This window comes from Dermochelys coriacea, chromosome 18, assembly GCF_009764565.3.
Source record: "Dermochelys coriacea isolate rDerCor1 chromosome 18, rDerCor1.pri.v4, whole genome shotgun sequence".
NCBI lineage: Eukaryota > Metazoa > Chordata > Testudines > Dermochelyidae > Dermochelys > Dermochelys coriacea.
In genome coordinates, this window is record NC_050085.1 from 5,456,940 (window position 1) to 5,477,593 (window position 20,654).

The 20,654-nt window shown below is 48.4% G+C and overlaps 1 protein-coding gene across 7 annotated transcripts in view; it reads left to right on the forward strand.

Moving 5' to 3' along the window:
* The window catches only part of PLEKHM2 (pleckstrin homology and RUN domain containing M2), a 66,712-nt gene that overhangs the window by 29,974 nt on the left and 16,084 nt on the right, over positions 1-20,654 (forward strand). For 6 of the 7 annotated variants that reach the window (XR_006276329.1, XR_006276330.1, XM_043499897.1 and 3 more), the window contains exons 3-10: positions 435-544; positions 2,204-2,303; positions 3,731-3,818; positions 6,514-6,700; positions 8,678-8,737; positions 13,872-14,106; positions 17,427-18,191; positions 18,967-19,036. Coding sequence is in view for 5 of the 7 variants with exons in the window: in XM_043499897.1 (XP_043355832.1) it covers positions 435-544; positions 2,204-2,303; positions 3,731-3,818; positions 6,514-6,700; positions 8,678-8,737; positions 13,872-14,106; positions 17,427-18,191; positions 18,967-19,036 (1,615 nt within the window). In the remaining 2 variants the exon portion in view is untranslated. The remainder of the gene's footprint in view (positions 1-434; positions 545-2,203; positions 2,304-3,730; positions 3,819-6,513; positions 6,701-8,677; positions 8,738-13,871; positions 14,107-17,426; positions 18,192-18,966; positions 19,037-20,654) is intronic. The other variant, XM_043499900.1, reaches the window with a different exon arrangement.

The window sequence follows — 20,654 nt, forward strand, 5'->3', positions numbered from 1 at the left end:
CTAAATTCTGGTGTCGAGGTCATCCTAGCTGGAAAAAAATACTGCAGGGCACCAAGATTAGGGCCCCAATTCTTGTTTCCACCTTTTCAGTCTCTTCCTTCTTTTGTCTTTCCCTCACCATTTGAAAGGTCCTCTCCTCCTCCCACCTCTCTGAATTTCCTCCCCTTCTCCTCTCTGTTTTTTATTCAGAACCAGGTGCTTGGGTTTTGAAAAAGTTGTTCCAATTAGGAAACCCTCTGTAGCTCATCCCAGCCTGATGCTGAGAAACCATGAGTGGTGCTCTTGTGATGACATTCAAGGATGGGTGGTTTCCAATATGGACTATGGAGAGCACATCCCTCCCTCCACACTCTCTGGGCAATAACTTCTTTGCTTCAGGGTCTGAAAGCAATGAATTCTTTCCTTAACTATCCTTGCCGTTTCCATTCCCCCAGGCTGCAAGACCTCTCTTCAGGCTACTGGGTGCTGGTCGTTCACTTCACCCGCAGGGAAGCCATCAAGCAGATAGAAGTCCTGCAACATGTGGCCACCAATTTGGGGCGCAGTGAGTATTTTATTTTCGCCTTCTAGGGCAGCTCTCTCAGCAGGCAAGTCTCAGTTCTAGGAAAGCTGACATGAGATCTGAATTGGTTTTAATTGCTGTGAGTTTGAGATTCTGGTCTGTGTTCACACCTAGCCTATGCAGAAAGTCAGTGAAGTAGTAGGTTTCAGAGTAGCAGCCGTGTTAGTCTGTATTCGCAAAAAGAAAAGGAGTACTTGTGGCACCTTAGAGACTAACAAATTTATTAGAGCATAAGCTTTCGTGGTGAGGTGTAGCTCACGAAAGCTTATGCTCTAATAAATTTGTTAGTGAAGTAGTAGTCACACATGCGATCTCTGAAGCTGGCCCTGTAGTACAGTCAGTAGTCTCCTCCATGTTTGCCTTGTCCAGACCAGGAAGTAAGGAGTCGTTGTGTGGTGACCATAGGTAGCACAGGCTGCTTGTTACAGTGGTGTGTAGATGACCTGAAATGAGACCATTTTAATAAGAAATACTGCAAGCCCAGTTACCAGGTGTTAGTGGAATGCCCCAGTCCCTCATTTGGATGCTCAGATCTGGGCATAAAAGCCCATAGATCACTTGGGCCCTAAGACCTGGTTGAAACATGCAAATACAGATTGAAGAATCCAAATGCAGGATTTGGACAGCACCAGCACTGGAAAACTGTGCTGGGCATGGCAATAAAGTGTCTTATCTGACATCTCCCGGTTGTCCCCTTTTGGGGTTTGCACACAGATCTCATAGCCAGGCTTTTTTGAATCAAAGGTCTGGATGTGATTCTAATGCATCTATGAAACAAACCAACCAGCCAGGCAGTGGAATTGGCTTGTGGGAGAGATTTTGGCAGGATGGCCCTAGGTGATCTGTATGGGCACCTCCCGTTCTGTCTGGAAGGTTACTGTGTAACTGCCACAGGTACTGACGTTCCTTTTCCTTTGAGACAGACAGAGGAAATGTGATGTGAAATGTGCAGATGTTCTTTGCCCATTATTAAAAGTGCATGGGACCTTTTTCACATGAAGGCCAGCTTTGAGCAGGAATGCTGTCGAGAGCCCCACTGCTCTACCAGCTTATCTCTACTCTCTTCCCACCGCTTCCTCCCTACCCCGGTGAGATGAGAGCGGAGCTGAGCACATTCATCACCCTTCAGTGAAATTCACCTCTCTTTCCGCTCACACGTTGTCCTCCAGCAGCTCCTGATTGTCTAGTATCCTGCTCTTTATTTGAAATGATTTAGGGGGTGATTCTTGGTCTGTTAATCCTGCCTGAGCCATTCATTGTAATTATTCATGATTTGAAATAACAGCTGTTTTAGCTTTTGATTGCACTAGTAGGGCACATGGAATTGTGTCCGTTTTGTGATTGGTTGAGCACAGCTCTTTAGATTGTGGCTTCCGCTGCAAACACTCATGATCATGAATCTGAAATTAATTTCCTGCTACTAGTTTCTTAAAATTCCGGTGTCCAATAACATTGCTGCCAGCAAACTGATTCACTAGACTATTCATGGCATGTCAATGCAGATGGGGTTTGAACAGCCTCAGCAAACTGGTTCAAAAATATGAATTAATATTTATAGGTCTTTTTTTTTCCCCCTCCCAGTATTTGCCCAGCTTCGGAAAGCGGGGTCTGCTGATAAATAACCTTTGATGCTTGTTTCAGGTCGAGCTTGGCTATACCTGGCCCTTAATGAGAACTCGTTGGAGAGCTACTTAAGGCTGTTTCAGGAGAATCTAAGTCTGCTGCATAAGTACTATGTCAAGTGAGTAGCACAGTCCTCTCAGCACTGCCAGCTGTCTCTTGGGCTCCGCTGCTGGTTACATTTTTCTTTTAGGAAGCTAATCTCCATTTTTCTAGAAACAAACTTGCAGCAAATCAGGGTCCACTCCCTCCCCCAAGGTCTTTGGAAATGCTGAGTGCTTACAACTGCCTTTCTAGGGAGAGGCTTGGCCAGTTGTGCGGGCACTGGATTGGCTACTGCTGCAGACACATGCTGGTGCTGTGATGTCCCAGGCAAAGAGGAAGGTGTGACTGCTCTATGTAAACGTGTCTGTAGCCCTGCCTGGAGCTAGCCGGTGAACCACTCACCAAATTTCACCTGCATGGAGCCAGTCTCTCACTCATGAATGGTGGCGTGTGGCTGCAGGGCACTTGCTTGTTATGGCCAACTCATCCTTCTAAACATCAGCAAGACTATGGAGTGTACTGGAACATGATTGTCTTTAATAAACGAGACAGAGCCCAGTAAGGAAGCGATAAGGCACATTCTCTTACTTCCTTTATTGACATTTGGTAACATTTTAAAAGGTGCAAAAGTGACCTTAAGAGGTGAAATCCCACTTATTTTCAGTGAGACTCCCAAGGGACTAAATCGCTTTTGAAAATCAGACCTAGGCTCCTAAGTCACTCAGGCCCCTTTGAACATTTTACCCATAGCACTTATCACCTAGTTTATGATCATGGCAACCTCTCTGTATGTGTTCAAAAATGTATTGGCTACAACAGGTACCTCCTGCTTTGTGTTACTGTACTTTGCTTCTCTCTGTCTTGAATGACTTTGACCCACTCTTCCCCTGCCATCCCCCATAGATGTTCAAAGGAGACCATAACTGTTTTTATTTTGCAGTGAGGGGCGCTAGAGGGCCTGCCACTTGACCAATGCTTGCGATGAATTTGGTAAGCATGTGGGCTGTACATTTAAAGAAGAAAGCTCACCAGTTTCTTGGCTAATTTGATGCCCTCAGTGCAAGTCTAGTAGACATCTCTCGATCCTCAGGGTTTTCAAGGAGTCTCCCTGTCTGCCTCTTTCATCCGGAGGACAGATGGTTACAGCATGCCCCAAAGGCTGATCTTAACTCAGGAAAGGGCAAATGTCTAAAGGAGGTGCAGCCTGCTGGCTCTCCTGAGCCTTGAGCCTGCAAGAGAAGTGTGCTGCCTTCGCAGCCTTTCAACCCTGGTTAGCCTTGAGCACTGATACCAAAGAGAAACCTTGACATGCTAAAACCAATGCGATCCCGCTTCAGCTGTCTGTGTATAAGGTTGTTTACACTGTAGTTCAGGGTCATGTCCTGGAAACCAGATGGGTGGAGAATGTGTTTTGATTTGTAAGGTCATATGCTCGATGAGGGCACTCGCAACTGTTTTGTCTCCATGCCAAAGCTGAACGTTCTTATAATTTATCTGTCACAGGAATGCCCTAGTCTGCAGTCATGATCACCTGACCTTGTTCCTGACGCTGGTATCTGGGCTGGAATTCATTCGCTTTGACTTGGATCTGGTGAGAATTACTGTCTTCTTTCACTGTCGGATAGAAAGGCTGTAGAGCAGGAAAACCCCATACACCATTTGAAGCTTGGGCCAGCTTAATATTTAATAAACTCTGCCCCTTGGCTATCCACGGTGCCTGCCAGAGAGATGCACCCTCAGAGCTTCTCTGCTGCAGTAACTATGGGATAGCCCTTGGTCAGAGGCATCATTCAGTTTCACAAGTCAGCACTTTTCCAGTTCTACAGAAGATGACGATCTCCTCCCTGGGCATGGCCTGGAGAAGGCAGAGGGCTGTCATGTCAGGAAAGAAAAAGGTGCTTCTACTAAGGGAAATTTTTGCCAAGCTCTGGCAAAGACTACTTATAAATCACTTGCCTTGCGCCATAATATACACATTGCTTTAGAGCAGAGGTGGGCAAACTACTGCCCTGTGGGCCATATCCAGCCTGCAGGACCGTCCTGCCTGGCCTTTGAGCTTCCGGATGGGGAGGCTCGCCCCCAGCCCCTCCTCTGCTACCCTCCATCCCCTGCAGCCTCAGCTCGCTTTGCCGCCAGCGCTCTGGCCCGCCACTCCTGCCGGGCAGCGCAGCGGCGTGGCTGGCTCTGGCATGGTAAGGGGTGCAGAGAGAGGAGGGTTGGATAAGGGGCAGGGAGTCCCAGGGGGCAGTTGGGACAGGGAGCAGAGGGCGGTTGGATGGGGTGGAGGTTCTGGGGAGGGGCGGGGAGGCAGTCCGGGGATGGGGAACGGGGGGGGGTTGGATGGGGGTGGGGTTCCAGGGGGCGGGAGGTCCTGGAGTGAGCAGTCAGGGGACAAGGAGCAGGGGGCTTGAATGGGTAGGAGGTTCTGAGGGGGGCGGTCAGGGGTGGAGAGTGGGAGGGGGCGGATAGGGGGCAGGGGCCAGGCTGTTTGGGGAGGCACAGCCTTCCCTACCCAGCCCTCCAAATAGTTTCACAACCCTGATGTGGCCCTCGGGCCAAAAAGTGTGCACACCCCTGCTTTAGAGCCTCAGTGAAACAGACGTTCCCCGCCTGTGGAGCTCCCAACCCCAGAGAGATGGGACAAGATACTTTCAGCCATTCAAGAAAGGGTCACTGGCTAGGAGAAGGTGGGGGAATGATTCCTGGAGGGAGGGCTTTGAAGGCGGAGGCGTGACAGATAAAGACGAGCATGAGGGCAGCATGGAAGAAGGCACAACGAATGGGAGAGGGAAACGAAGGGGGGAGGTGGAGATTGAATTGGGGGAGGGAGTGAGAGGAGAGATGCTGATGGGGATGAGTTGACATAGGGCCTTGCAGGCGGTGAAGGTGGATCTCATGTAGTAAAAGACCAATGACAGTGAGTCTGCGAGGGATTTCCAGGTTGGGGGTTTCTAGGACCCAAATATGTAGGTTCCAAAATCCCTACTTGTGGGGAAAAGTGACTGTAGAACTAGAGGAGATAGAGTCCGTCATGCACATGGGTGGAGAGGAAAGAATGGAGGGTGTTCCCCGTGCTCCCATGCGGTACTGCTATCTAAGCCGCATTGAGCGTCTGCAGCCACTCGACTGCCTGCCTATCTTAAAGCAAAGGGCAGAGAACACAAGCCCTGAGGACAGGAGACGCGTGAGGGAAGAGAGGAAAGGAAATGGTCATGGTGGCAGATTGTCTGTTGGCCTGACTGCCTACACGTTTAGAATACCGTGGCTATGAAGGGTTCTGTTATGAGCTTCAGACATGAAGCTACACTGAAGCTTTCACGGAAGTCCATTTGAGGTGTGACATTTGGTTCGCTTTCTCCATTGGATCCATTTCCATCAGCCACTCTATGGCTGGCACAGGTTTGCTTCCTGCTGCAGGTTCAATTTCCTGGTGGTGTCCTCTTCCTCTTCCAGTGTTTGGTCAGCGCAAGTGGCCTGCTGCTGGATCAGCAAGTCAGTCTTGTTTCCTCAGCATCTGTGTGCTACAAGAAAAGAGATTGTGTTAGCAAGTGTCAGTAAATAGAGTTCCTTGTATATGTGTGTGGAAATAGAAATGCGATTAAATCTAACTCTGGCGCATATTTCCTAGGGCTCCCTTTGTCGCTCCTAAGTTATGAAAACAAAATATTTGATAACAGCCTGAGGGATAATGAAGTCATACAAAGGTTTATTATATCCAGTGAGGCTTCCTTCTCAGTCAGGGGAGAACTCTTCCAAACAGCGGCACCAGTTCAGTCCCCAGTAGAGACTTAGTCACATCACGAGCTACCGTACAATCCTTGTCCCCATGCAGGAGTCAAACATCAGGGGTGCTGCAAAGGCAGGACTGAGGCACGCTGACCGAGCTGTGGGAAGGGCCGGGCTAGCAGTGGGGTCAGGATTGAGGGGCGTTGGCAGAGCTGGGTAGGGGAACCCAGGAGTGGAACAAGAACGAGTCCTGCAGGGTCAGGATTGATGTGCAATGGTACATCTATGTGGTGGAGGTTCGCTCGGTGCCGTACACAATTTGCCTGCTGCTGGCTAGTGCTTTCAGAACGAAGGAAAAACAAGGCACTGGAATGTTGTCATCTCTGCTCATCCCTTTGTTTATTAAACATGCATAACCAGGCTGTTTGCACATCTAATGTCCTGTTTGTATTACACATGGCCGCCTGGGTTGTTGTTGTATAATGTCAGCACTGGCTGCGTTGTCAGAGGAAAGGCTGCATCTGATGCAGTGACTCTCTTCTCTGTGGCTCTGCTCTCAGGACGCCCCTTACTTGGACCTGGCGCCCTACATGCCCGATTACTACAAGCCTCAGTATCTGGTGGACTTCGAGGATCGCCTGCCCAGCTCCATCCATGGTTCAGACAGCCTGTCACTCAACTCCTTCAACTCCGTCACCTCGACCAATCTGGAGTGGGACGACAGTGCCATTGCACCTTCAAGTGAGGGTAAGTGGCCACCGAGGGGAGGGGTGGACGTGCAGCTTCTGTTTGCACAAGAACCTGAATGCTGCAGAAGAATAAGAGAAAAGCTCCCAGATTCTAGGACAATACCCAGCCCAGCATCTCTTCTCACTGGGAGTATGATTAAAGTTTTGTAGCTGGGCAGTACCCAGGCCTTCCCATATATCCAGTAATGTGCTGTCCCATTTGCTAAGAATCCACTAACCCACAGGGCCAGATGAGGGACAAGCTGTGGGAACAGGGTGATAAGGAGCTGATTGTAGTGGCCAGGAGTGGGCCACTAGTTAGCACTCTGAGCCACCTCAGTCTTGCATGTGGAGGTGTGGCCAGTGGAGACTACAGGTCCCAGCATGCTTTGCTCCATCTTGATCCAAGCTGCCAAACCCTCCTGCCTAGACTGAAGATAAAAGTTTTCCAACCCACATTTGTCTTTGATGTTTTCTTTGCATCAGGGCACCTTCCAGTTCTTCAGCCTTAAAATTCCATCGGTGCTCCAGGGAGGGATGCTCCTTTTGGCAGGAGCTCACTGTTATTCAGTGGAATTCTCCAGCGGGAAAGGCGGGGCGGTAAAGCTCCGATTCGGTTTAAAGCCCAGAGGATGGACACCCATCTCCTTGGTTTAATTGCTCCTATAGATCAACCTGACCTGGGGCACTGATTGCAGGGAGGCTGGGCTTGCTTCTCCCCCTTGCAGATTCAGCAGCAACCTCTTTTAGGCCTGAAGAGCAAAAGCCAGAGTCTGCTTGAGCACAGGCCTCCTGCTTCAATGTGGCATTTGGGTCCATTGATCTACAGAGGTTCATGTATAACAGTTACACCTGCATGGTGGGTTAAAATGGACCTGTGAGGGCTGTTCCCAGCTAAGCAAGGGAAATAAAAGTCCAAGCATTAGTCTATCTTTTTTTTTTACGCCCTTTCCTCTGGGCTTTTTTTCTTGTCCACAAAACAAAAACAGAATCAGCTGAAAAGCCCTGGGCAATGATTCAGCCAGCTGGCAGGCCCTGCACTATGAGGCTCTGGATACAGAGTCCACGACTGGGCGAACTTGACAGGACCGGGATGGCCTTTTCAGTGGGATCTGCCGGTTTGCAAAATAGAAACAAGGGTATTTACAGGTTTTAAGAGGGGAGAGGGGCGGTTGGCTGTTAAGGAATAAGTGTCTTCCAGCTACACACAGAAGTAAAGTTCACAGCAGTCTTTCCTCTACTCCCCAGCAGCCTTCCTGACCTCCATAGCACAGCCAGCCTGTTGTTACAGTCGTAAGGCAGTCAGGAGCAATGCTGAAAGCCTCAGCCACACAGATTGGAGGCAGTGCAGGGCAGAGGGTGGACTTAGCAGTCATCAGCCATTTTGTATTGATCTCCAAGCCCTTGTTCGTGCCATTATACTGGAGACTAGGCCCAAGCTACTGGCTCGCAGCCTGTCAGGTCTCCATTGTAGATGTAACCCATCCCCCTGCTCTGTTGCCATCCGCAGAACGTGTCTGGGTCCCGGGAATACTCTCTCATGGACTGTCCAGTTGTATGAGATATTGCCATTGTGTTGCCACAGTGGCTAATACGATTAACAAATAATCTTAAGGGTTAAATGCGGGAGATGCAGCTGTGAGGTTGAAACTCACAAGAAGCTGGAAGTGTGGTTTAGAAATGGGAACTGGGAGTCCCAGCTGCTGTTTTTGGCTCTGGCACAGATTCACCGCATGACCCTGGTTTGTGACCGCTCAGATCTGTGCCTCAGTTTCCCCATGTGTAGACTGGGATGATACTGACTGTCCCATCCCCCTCCCACAGTGAGGTAGGGGACTCGGTAAAATAAAGTTTCGTAAGCAGTTTCTCATTCTTTTCAGATGATTGTTTTGTTTACCCCACCTCCCACTCCCCGCTGTTCACATGCTCCCCATGTCCCCCATCCCTCCCGACGACTTCTGTTTCTAATCCTCCGTTTTATCCCTCATTCTTGTAGATTATGATTTTGGAGATGTCTTTCCTGCAGTGCCGTCCATGCCCAGCACAGCCTGGGAAGGTGGGACATAGTCATCTGTTATCATGTTTGTCTCTTCTGCATCCTTTCCATACCAAGCTTGCTGCATGCAACTGATTTTTTTAAATAAGAATGAATATTCTAATCTTGATGGAATTCTGTAGCAGCAGAAACAAGCTCTGTGTTGAATGGATCTTCTGACTGCAGAGTTGGAGCTCTGTGTCACTTACTCTGTATGCTGGTGGGTGAGGTTTCCCTCCAGTTACTGAGCACCCCACAGAGATTCTGACATTACTATACATCACAGAATGTTGTGACTGTTTCTCCTGATTCTGATTAATATGTCACGTGCACCTAGCATATGTGTCTGACCAATGGTTTTAAGACTCTGCTCAGGACACTGGTAGCTGAAGTTTCTATCAAGTGAAATTGGATTTGTTTAATCAAATGACTATCTAATATACTGTGGGAGCTGGATTAATAAGGGAATCGTTTTACCAGAATAATAAACCTGTTAAATTACTCCTGCCATGAAACTGACACACAGTGATCAGGGAACATCCCAAATGTATCAGGTAGTTATAAACTAAAGTACCAAATCGTTCCTTCTCAATACAGCATATGCTATATGTTTCCTGCATGTGGTAAAGAGCACATGTGTTGATTAGCAGACGTGTGCCTGGACATTGCAAGAGATCTACATTCATAAATTAGCCAGCAGGATATTGAAAATGGCTTCTGATGGAATTCTACGCTTAATAGAATTTTTGTTCATTTTTAGGTGAGTTTTTTCTCCCCTTCACAGGCCTTGACTTAGGCTTCCCTCTTGGGTTAAAATATCTATCAAAGCCATAACCTTCAGCTAATGACCTTATTTAGTTTGGTCATTGCTCTCCTTTTTAACCCTGGCCGTCAGCAATCTCTGTTTCTTAGAGTAAAGGGCACATCTCCATTTTATGGGAGTCTGTTCTACTTTCTCTGCATGGAATACATCATCTCCACTCACATAAAGACACGACTAGACAGCTCTGTGTATTGTTCATATATAATTGGATTAGGAAATCTGTCTTCTTTACCCATAGAGGAAATATCATATATATTTTCTGTCGTTTCTACCTAAAAGCTTGATAGATTCCTTCAGCTGAAATTGTTTTGTATTATCATCATCAAAACCAATACCTCATACAACATTTTGGTAAGAATCTGCTTGAATTCCATTAGGATGGCTTTTGGTCTCTAATGTTCTCTCCTCTCTATAAACTTTCTCTCTCTCTTCAAGCACAAGAGACACACTCTTTGGTTTTCAGAGCACACTCTGAGTAGCCGAAAACAAAAAACCACTGAACCTTTTCCTGTTGCAGTCACATGTGGTTAACAAGGGTCTCACCTAGCTCTGGAGTTCTCTGCAGCCAGGGTACTAACAGCATTTGCTATTCTGACCATTCCTGGAACGACTGGAATGAAATAATCTGTATGTGTTTCCTCACAGCCACTGTTCCTCCAGCACTTAATACCGAGGGGTGCTGGAACTGTGATTCCCCCACAAAAGCCAGTGTTCCCCCACCACTACCCACAGCAGCTCTTGCTGGGAGAGGCTGTGAGCTTTCTTTAGCCATAATGTTTGGCTGGGCCCTTTGGTTACCCTGGATGGAAGAAATTAGGTTTGATGCAGCTGTGGATTGCTAAACAGGGGATATTGGACAGCACTCATGGTGGCTGGCTTTGGTGTTGGTGTTTACTGGGGGTGTAGTTGGCGGGTATGGTGATGTGCGTATTATCAGTCATTATTGTCACGTCATCCCCCCTTTCCTCCCTGCCCCCAGCCAGGCAGCATCCAGGGTGTCATCTTATGGCAAGCCTGATTGGCTGTTGAGAGGTTGTGATTAATTCTGGTGTTTCATATCATTATAACAATGGTGTTTGTTCCCTAAACTTGTAAATACACTTTGAAAATGCAGAGAATATTCACTGCATTTTTAAAACAAGAAACAATGGGCTACTTAATAGTATGTGTTGTTGCGTGGGCTGTGGTGTAATCCCTCCTTACTGTGTGAGATCTGTGCTGCTTCTATGAGAAATTTCTATTCATGCCACTATAACACAGCCCCAGCTGTGCAGTCTGATCTTTGGGGGCATGGAGCCACCCTTGGGGGTCAGATTGCAAGGTTGGGCCCTAAATCATAAGGATCCAATTTTACAGTACTGATCAGACCTCTCTGCAATAACCTTGATTGCATCAAAAAGACCCTTCTTTCCTACCTTAGCTTACTAAATGGATTTCTAGCCATATACACACAAATCAAGCAGTTAAGAATTTTTACCACTCCCTTCATCCTTCCCAATTTAAATGGACCCTGTCAGAATAAAACCCTGAATTTTAGACAAAACCAAATGACCTTATTGGTAATAAAGGTAACAAATTAGGTGGCTGAAATTGAAATAGATCTTAAAAAGTCATTTAATTTTTCTGTTTTACTCAATTTGGATGGTGAAAATAGACCAGTCAGTTTCACTTTTCCCAAACCATCTCTTAACATTTGATTTTATAAAAACCTGTTTGTTTTCCTAATGCAAAACCTAACTTTCAAGTGTAAATTACTGGACAGTCTCTTAATTCTGCTAAGCAAGCAGGCTATTGTTTCTGTTTCTTGATTGGCTGAGCCCAACGCTTTAAATTGTTGCTTCCACTGGAAACACTCATGATCATGAATCTGAAATTCATTTCCTGCTAATATTTTCTTAAAACCTCTGGTTGCAGGAACACTGATAGATTCTTATCTGGCCTGAGAATATCTGTCTAAAGGGTATGGTAATGTTCCTTTACCTGACTTGAGTTTGTGGACAGATAACCCTGAGTAAGAACTGCATGAGTCCACAAATCAGAATTGCACTGTATCTTCTGTCCATTACCACTAATATCGGCCCAGCCGGTTTTACTAAGACTTTTTTGTTCTCTATGTCGTTTCTTCTCCCTGGGTGAGTGATGTATTTCTCTCCCCACACCTCCAGTCTGCTCTGTTTATTGTATATCAGGAGGAAAGTAGCATTCACTGTAATGGTCTATCTGCTGCAATCTCAGAACTTCTCTTTCCAAAGCAGAGCGCTCCTGGCAAAGGGAGTCTGAGCTCCATAGGGAAAAGGCAGCTAAATCCACCACTACCCCTTAGTGGAGAACTGGCTGCTTCTGCTCGGATAGTTTCTCTGAACTATTTCTCTGATTTCTCATCAGAGAATTGGTGAAATTAATGAAGATCTTCTTTCTAGGGTTCTTTAAATCACCAGGCTCTAAAAGAACAGAAGGATCATTTCCTTATTGGTTGGCCTTGTGTTGCAGTTACTGTGCTTCCAGCCAGTTAAGGTTGGTCACATCAGTCTTGGACCCAGTCAGTGTCACTCCTTAAGCAGGGGTAGTAGTGTTGAGCAATGCAAGATACTCCATCCACAAAAGCTCCTCTGGCCCCTGCCATCCATAGGGTTTCTGCATGGCAGCTCAGAGAACAGCTGTGGCTTGGTCCTGAAGAAATGAGTTTAATTAATTGATACTATTCAGATCTCCCTCTCACACACACCCAACTTGTAAGGGAAGCTTTGCACTTCTCCAGCACTGCCTGTGTATGTTTGCATGACCCTCCCCCCACTGCACACGAGTTCTGAGCCCATTGAGGTTAAAGGCAAATGGCACCTTGGTCAGGCAAAAACATGATTCTAGTGTCTGCAGGTTGCTTCCCCCAGTGTCCAGTGGGCGTTTCTGAGCCTCCTGTAGGCAGCTGCCGTTTCCTGAGGAGCACAATGGAACTGAGGTCTGATTTTCTCTATTGCCTAGTCCAGTGGTCTCCAAACCTTTTTGATTGGGCACCCCATCAGTAAAAAATTTTGAGCATGCATCCCCAATATATGTATAAATTATATACATGTACTACTGTACTGATATATTGTGTAAATTATAAAACATACACAAAAAATAGAAATTAAAAAACGATGAGATAAATATGAAATAAACAATATTTTTAAAATAATGTTTTTATTTATTAACGGTACAAAAAACCTTTTTTGCTCTCACTAAAAAAAATAATAATAATAATATTTTTAGTGAGAGCAATGTGATTGAATATGCTTTATTATTTTTGAAACTCTTGGTTTAACACTTTGTGATACAGCGGGCACTCGGTGGGGGTGCACGGTCTGGAAGAGAGTTAGGGTGTGGGAGGGTGCTCAGGATGGGGGTGCGGGAGGAGGCTCAGGCTGGGGCAGGCAGGAGGTGCAGAGAGCACTTACCTGGGGCAGCTCCTGTTTGGTGCAGGGGGTGTGCAGGTGGCTCTGCGCAGCACCACCCCCATGGCCACGATTCTGGGAGCTGCCCCCTCCCCCCCGGCAGGTAGGACCACCCGGAACGCAGGGGCTTTAGGGGCTTCAGGGCCCTGGGCTAAGGGGGCCTCGGGGCCCTGGCCTGCAGCTCTAAAGCCCCTTTTGGAATGTGGCCCTGCAAGCACGGGCCAGAGGACTCAGGAGGAGCACGGGCAGCTGTGCAGCCAGCGGTCGGAGAGAAGCGGCGCTTTCCCCTTTAAAGTGCTGCTTCTCTCCGGCCACTGGCTGCGCAGCTGCCCCTACTGCTCCACGGGCCGGAGGACTCAGTGCCGCCCCCCCCTTTTTTCTTTTCCTCCAGCGGCGCTCCTCCTGCTGCGCCCCCCAGTCGATTGTCTTGCGCACCCCACTTTGGAGACCACTGGCCTAGCCTGTGATGTTCCAGTGCTGACAGTCCCTCCTGTACCAGGAGCTCCCCTCACACGGTGATCCTGTTCGCTACTGCCTGGACAGTCACTGTCTGAACGTTAAACTTCTGTTTTCGGGCATTACATTTCCTTTGCTGGGAAAGGTCAATTGATACTGTCTGTGGCACTGGGCTCTCTCCTGCCTGCCCCACGTATGCCCTCTCACTACTGAGTGCCCGCTGCCTGCAGAGGACTCCCAAATGCTGATCCTAATGAGCAATTTGATTAGCAAGTCTACTTGATAGTTTATACCCAAGTGGGGCTCCAGGCCAGGACCTTTCAGAGTCCGCATTGAGCGCCATGCGTGCAGGCTCGCTCTGTTGAGGTCCAGACGCTCAGTGAGGAATTCCTGCTCCCATAGTAGCAGCTGACTGGGATCCTGGTTTTTCCCCTCTCCTCTTTCCCAGATGGAGACCTAACGGACACTCTCAGCTGCCCGCACTCCCTGGCCTCCGATCTGAACGGCTGCAAGGCTTCCATGAAGAGTCCCACGCAGCGCTACAACCCCTTCAACGAGGAGAAGGTGGAAGTGCTGTCCTCCACCGAAACCACCCCGGCACACACCGCATCCCTGGAGAGGAAGGACACCACGATGGAAGGCACAGACCAGCTGGAGAGCGGCACGGAGCTGGAAGTCATCAGGTCGGTGCCATGCCTCCCAAACACAAGGAGAGGGGTCTGCAAGCTAGTTGTGGGAGGGAGCTGGCATTTGACATGTGCTCTCACTTGTATCACAGGGGGGTTTTTGCTGGAAGCAGGAGCCCGGCAGGCAGAGATTCTGGGTTCTTGTTTCATACCTCTGGCCAGACTTTCCAACGTGCTCAGCACCCATCAACACCCATTGTTCTCAGTGGGGCATGAGGCAGCGTTTCTCCAATGTTCTTGATGGGAACGGCCAGAGGCAGAGGTTTCTTGAAAATGTGGGCTTTGAATTTTATGAAACTGATGCTATAGCATGGGGAACAGAATGAAATATCGTAAAACGAGAGCCACAGTTGTGGTCTCCTGGGACTGATTTTCCGATCCCTGAGCATGCAGGGCTGGCACTAAGAAAACAATCCTTTTCGTACGTATTAGCCCCTTTTTATTCCCGCTGCGCATCTAAGGTATATCTCCTGTATTACCCTCAGCACAGCACCCTGCTGCATTTAGCTCAGTGCATATCAGCTGTTTCCTGGTGCAGGATCTGAACCTTCCAGGTCTCCCCCTCCTCCTACTGCTAACGGCATCAGTTGATTCATTCCCTCACTCAAGGCTGCCAGGCCTCTTCCCTGATGGCCTCGAGATGCCTGACCAGCCTAGAAACAAACCCTGTGAAGGACATCAGTCGGTGGAGGCTAGTTATATGCCACCCCCTTGGTAGGCTGATGAAGATGCCATGTGCAGGGCAGCCTTGACACAGCCTGACCTGCGGCTAGGAACGTCCATGTGGTGAGAGTTGTATATTTCTAGGCACAAGCTGATTTGCTGTTGATGTAGCAAATCTCGTTCCTCAGGCCCTGGAGCAGCTGGCTGGCTCTAGATGCACCCATGCCTGACAATGTATTATCAACAGAGAAGCCACATGTTGTTTTAAATGTTTATCCTTTAAATCTGCACACCCGTATTGCTTTCTTGGCCTGTGAATGTGTCTGATGGGGGAGTTACTGTTTGATAGTGCCTCACTCCAGAGCAATCCCTACATGATGCTCCTGGCATGCAGCAAGGGCCATGGGCTCTCCAGTGATCACAGGACCTCTGTTTAGTTTCTCATCAGAAAGTCAGTACTTCCAAGAGCCCAACAAGGGCATTGATTGAGACCAGAATGAAGGAGAGAGTGCCTCTACTGAACCACTAACCCCCGCCTTGCAGTAATACCCTAGGTTCTCCGCAGGAATCTCTTACCTCTGCTTAACTTGTGGGATTTCTCAGCCTGCGGTGTCCCAACCTGGTACATGGTCCAGCTCCCTGGTAGCTGGGGGAAAGGGTGGTGGTCTCACAGAAGCAAAGAAACAGCTGCTGCTTCTGACCTGCTGGGCTTTATCCAATGCTGAGAGACCAGTGAGCAGGAGTGGGATTGCATTCTGCTTTCTCTGGGGAACCTCCCTACATTCAGCACCCAACCAATGGGAACAGGATAATAGGTGTTCTGACCCTTACTATCAGCAACCCTGACTTTGAGCCTGTTCCTGTCTGTGGCATGAGCACCCAGAATGCCACCTTCGTATGGAGTGTCTATAACTAGAAAAAGGATCAGTATGGTGGGTTTACTGCTCCCTCTACTGGCAGCTAGAGGCACTCTACATTGAATTTCCTCCATAAACTGGCACCTTAGAGACTAACAAATTTATTTGAGCATAAGCTTTCATGGGCTATAACCCACTTCATCAGATGCATGGAGTGGAAAATACAGTAGGCAGGTATAAATATACAGCACATGAAAAGATGGGAGTTGCCTTACCGAGTGGGGAGTTAGTGCTAAAATTCAACTGTTGGGAATGGGCCACATCCACCTTGATTGAATTAGCCTCGTTAGCACTACAAAAAGTAATTTTCCCTCTGTTGATATTCACCCCTTCTTGTCAACTGTTGGAAATCATAGAATCATAGAAGATTAGGGTTGGAAGAGACCTTAGGAGGTCATCTAGTCCAATCCCCTATTCAAAGCAGGACCAACACCAACGAAATTATCCCAGCCAAAGCTTTGTCAAGCCGGGCCTTAAAAACCTCTAAGGATGGAGATTCCAGTTCTTCACCACCCACCTAGTGAAATAGTGTTTCCTAATATCCAACCTAGACCTCCCGCACTGCAACTTGAGACCATTGCTCCATTGTTCTGTCATCTGCCACCACTGAGAACAGCTGAGCTCCGTCCTCTTTGGAACCCCCCTTCAGGTAGTTGAAGGCTGCTATCAAATCCCCCCTCACTCTTCTCTTCTGCAGACTAAATAACCCCAGTTTCCTCAGCCTCTCCTCATAAGTCATGTGCCCCAGCCCCCTAAAAATTTTTGTTGCCCTCCGCTGGACTCTCTCCAATTTGTCCACATCCCTTCTGGGGACCAAAACTGGACACAAACTCCAGATGTGGCCTCACCAGTGCCAAATAGAGGGGAATAATCACTTCCCTCGATCTGCTGGCAATGCTCCTACTAATACAGCCCAATATGCCATTGGCCTTCAATTAGGATGGATGGGCCACATTAGCACTGACCCCCCCACTTCATAAGGCAACTCCCATCTTTTCATGTGCTGTGTATTTATACCTGCCTCTGTATTTTCCAATCCATGCATCTGATTAAGTGGGTTCTAGCCCACAAAAGCTTATGCGCAAATAAATGTGTTAGTCTCTAAGGTGCCACAAGGACTCCTCGTTTTTACTGATACAGACTAACACAGCTGCCCCTATGAAACCTGCCTTTCTTGAGAGGCCTGGCATGGAGACAGAATATTTTGAACGCAAGTAGAGAGGCTACAACAAGTTAGATGGGTTGGCCAGAGGCAGGGAAGTCCAGTGCTTAGAATAGGGGAACAAGAGTCGGGAGACTTGGATTCTTTCTGCCACTGACTCTCACCTAGTATCCTTGGGCAAGTCACATAACCTTTCTGCTCCCGTTTCCCTATCTGCAGTGGGGACTAATACTTCCAAGCTGACAGGAGTCTTGTGCAGCTTCAGTTAATGGCAGCAAAGGGCAGTGTGGTTCTTGGATGAAAAGCACTGTGCGTGTGCATCTGAATCTGATTAAGTGCTGGGTCTTTGAGTGCCGTCCTATTCAGCTCTGAAAACACACCCCTGGGCTTTTCTTCTCTAGCCCATTGTTTGTGCATCCGAATCCTTTGATTAGTAGAAACACTACCCTGTGCGTATGAGGAATAACCCAGGGGGTGGTGTAAGTGCACAAGAGAGAGGTTCAGGGTTCCCTCCCGTGGGCACAGAGGGCAAGGTTAGGCTCAGGTAACATCAGTGCAGGTTTCTCCCCTTGCAGATTAGCTAAAAAGAAGAAAACCAGCAAGAAAAAGAAGGTGAAATTGGAGGAAATGGTGAACCCCCCTGCCCCCAGTGCCACGGAGGCTGGCGGGGATGATGGCACAAACAGACTGAGCGAAGGAGCTGAGCTGAAGACAGACAGCAGGCTGCCCTCTCCGGAGGGCCAGGAGAGGCCAGGAGCGAGCAGCAAGCACTCGGCCCTGAGCCAGCTGGGTCTGCAGATCCCGGAGATGAAGGACACCTCCATGGAGAGTGTGGGGCAGCCGCTGAGCAAAGTGATTGACAAACTGAATGGGCAGCTGGACCCCAGTGGCTGGAACTGCCCCGTCGATCCCCCCGATCAGTCCTTTCGGACTGGCATGCCAGGGGAGACCCCGGATGGGCCGCCCTCTGGCAGCTATATCGAGGGGATTTCAACCCCAATGGACTTCTACCGCTTTACCGTTGAGAGTCCAAACTCTCCTGCACCAGGTAGTGGCGACCATGACCCTACAGGGGCTGGCCAACCGCCATATGTTCCTGGTAGCCCTGAGGCTGCTGGACAAGAGGAAGAAGGAGGAGAGGCAGAAACAGCTGGGGCGGTAGAGGACGCTCAGGAGGAGGCAGATAAAACCCAAGCCAGTGAAACGGAAACTGGCAACACGGAGGCGCTCAGCAGGCTGAAAGGAGACCAGCCCAGTCCCTCTCTGAGCAGCGCTGAGGACTCGGGGGTGGAGGAGGGACAGGGCAGCCCGTCGGAAATGTCCCATCCATCGGAGTTCAGGTAAGGCGGAGGGGGTAGGGGGTGTCTTTGCAGCAGGACAGCTCCGACTCGAGAATCTTTGGGTGGGACTCGGAAAGCAGCAGCATGGGGAATGGCTCTCCGGATAAAGTTTCCCCTCCATGGGCGAGAAGTGCGGCCATGTGAGACAATTTGCTCCCCTCCTTGGTCTGAGAGAGCTGGGAGTTGGGGGGTGATTTTTTGGGCGGGGAGGGTCTGCCTTTTGGAATTGGGGGTTTCTGTAAGAGTTAGCTAGTGCTAGCTGGGATGTGCAGTTGGCTTTGTCTGGGTACTGGGCGTGGGGTGGGTTGACACTGGTGCCTAAGGCAGGGATAGAGGCTTTGATATGAACTGAACAGAACAGCCCATAAAAGAGGGGAGGCACTGCCCACCCATGTCGTCCCAGGTTTCCCCTCTGCAAAGGCAGGCCCTTCTGGGGAGTGCTGGGGGCGGGGAGCAGGAGGTTGGAGCAGGGGAGGGGCAAGAATAGCCACCTTACCCTGTATATTCACTGCTCCGCCAGTGGCCCCTGGCCACATCCCCTGCCAGCCCTTGGCACAGCGGCCGCAAGAGCAGCTCGCAGGTGAGTGGCAGGTTCAGAGCTGAGGCCACCCCAGGACTCGGGAGCTTGCAGTGCTACCTCATAATCCCACCACCTGCTGGGACCTGAGAGCGTCCACTACTGCACCTCTGGGCGGCGCTTGGGGCCCCTGAGATATTTCTGTGGGGAAAGGTCCCTACATATCAAACCCTCCTTCCCACTTCTCTCCTCTCTCAGGGTGGATAACAACCATCTATTGCTGCTGATGATCCATGTCTTCCGGGAGAATGAGGAACAGCTGTTCAGGGTAAGTCTGGCCACGTGAAGGCAAACGCCATCCTCAGCCTCCCTTACAGCAGCTGAGGTGCTGAATGTGGGTTATTGACTGAAGGCTGGGAAGGAGACATTGGCATCTGGGAACTGGTGGGAACTGGGAACTCTCCGTATGTTTTCCTTATCTGTCCGGGCAGCAGGGAATCTTCAGGCAGGTCCCATCTACACTAGGAAAGGTGCTGTGGTGCTGGGGATGGAGTGGAGGTTAAGGATAATCTAGGCATGGCCCAATATCTAAACAAATACTTCGCCTCAGTCTTTAATAAGGCTAATGAGGATCTTAGGGATAATGGTAGCATGACATATGGGAAGAGGATATGGAGGTAGATATTGCCATATCTGAGGTAGAAGTGAAACTCGAACAGCTTAATGGGACTAAATTGGGGGGCCCAGATAATCTTCATTCAAGAATATTAAAGGAATTGGCTCCCGAAATTGCAAGCCCATTAGCAAGAATTTTTAATGAATGTGTAAACTCAGGGGTTGTACCGTATGACTGGAGAATTTCTAACATAGTTCCTATTTTTAAGAAAGGAAAGAATCGTGATCCGGGTAACTACAGGCCTGTTCGTTTGACATCTGTAGTACGCAAGGTCTTGGAAAAAATTTTGAAGGAGAAAGTAGTTAAGGATATTGAGGTCAATGGTAAATGGGACAAAGTACAACATGGTTTTACAAAAGGTAGATTGTGCCAAATCAACCTGATCTCCTTCTTTGACAAGGTAACAGACCTTTTAGACAAAGGGAATGCAGTGGATCTAATTTACCTAGATTTCAGTAAAGCATTTGATACAGTGCCACATGCAGAATTATTAGTTAAATTGGAAAAGATGGAGATCAATATGAAAACTGAAAGGTGGATAAGGAACTGGTTAAAGGGGAGACTGCAACGGGTCATACTGAAAGGTGAACTGTTCGGCTGGAAGGAGGTTACAGTGGAGTTCCTCAGGGATCGGTTTTGGGACCAATCTTATTTAATCTTTTTATTACTGACCTCAGCACAAAAAGTGGGAATGAGCTAATAAAGTTTGCAGATGATACAAAGCTGGGAGGTGTTGCCAATTTAGAGAAGGACCGGGATATCATACAGGAGGATCTGGATGACTTTGTAAACTGGAGTAATAGTAATAGGATGAAATTTAATAATGAGAAGTGTAAGGTTATGCATTTAGGGATTAATAACAAGAATTTTAGTTATAAGATGGGGACGCATCAATTAGAAGTAATGGAGGAGGAGAGGACCTTGGAGTATTGGTTGATCACAGGACAACTATGAGCCGCCAATGTGATATGGCCATGAAAAAAGCTAATGTGGTCTTGGGATGCATCAGATGAGGTATTTCCAGTAGAGATAAGGAGGTATTAGTACCGTTATACAAGGCACTGGTGAGACCTCACCTGGAATACTGTGTGCAGTTCTGGTCTCCCATGTTTAAAAAGGATGAACTCAAACTGGAACAGGTACAAAAAAGAGCTACTAGGATGATCCGAGGAATGGAAAACCTGTCTTATGAAAGGAGACTCAAGGAGGTTGGCTTGTTTAGCCTAACTAAAAGAAGGTTGAGGGGAGATATGATTGCTCTCTTTAAATA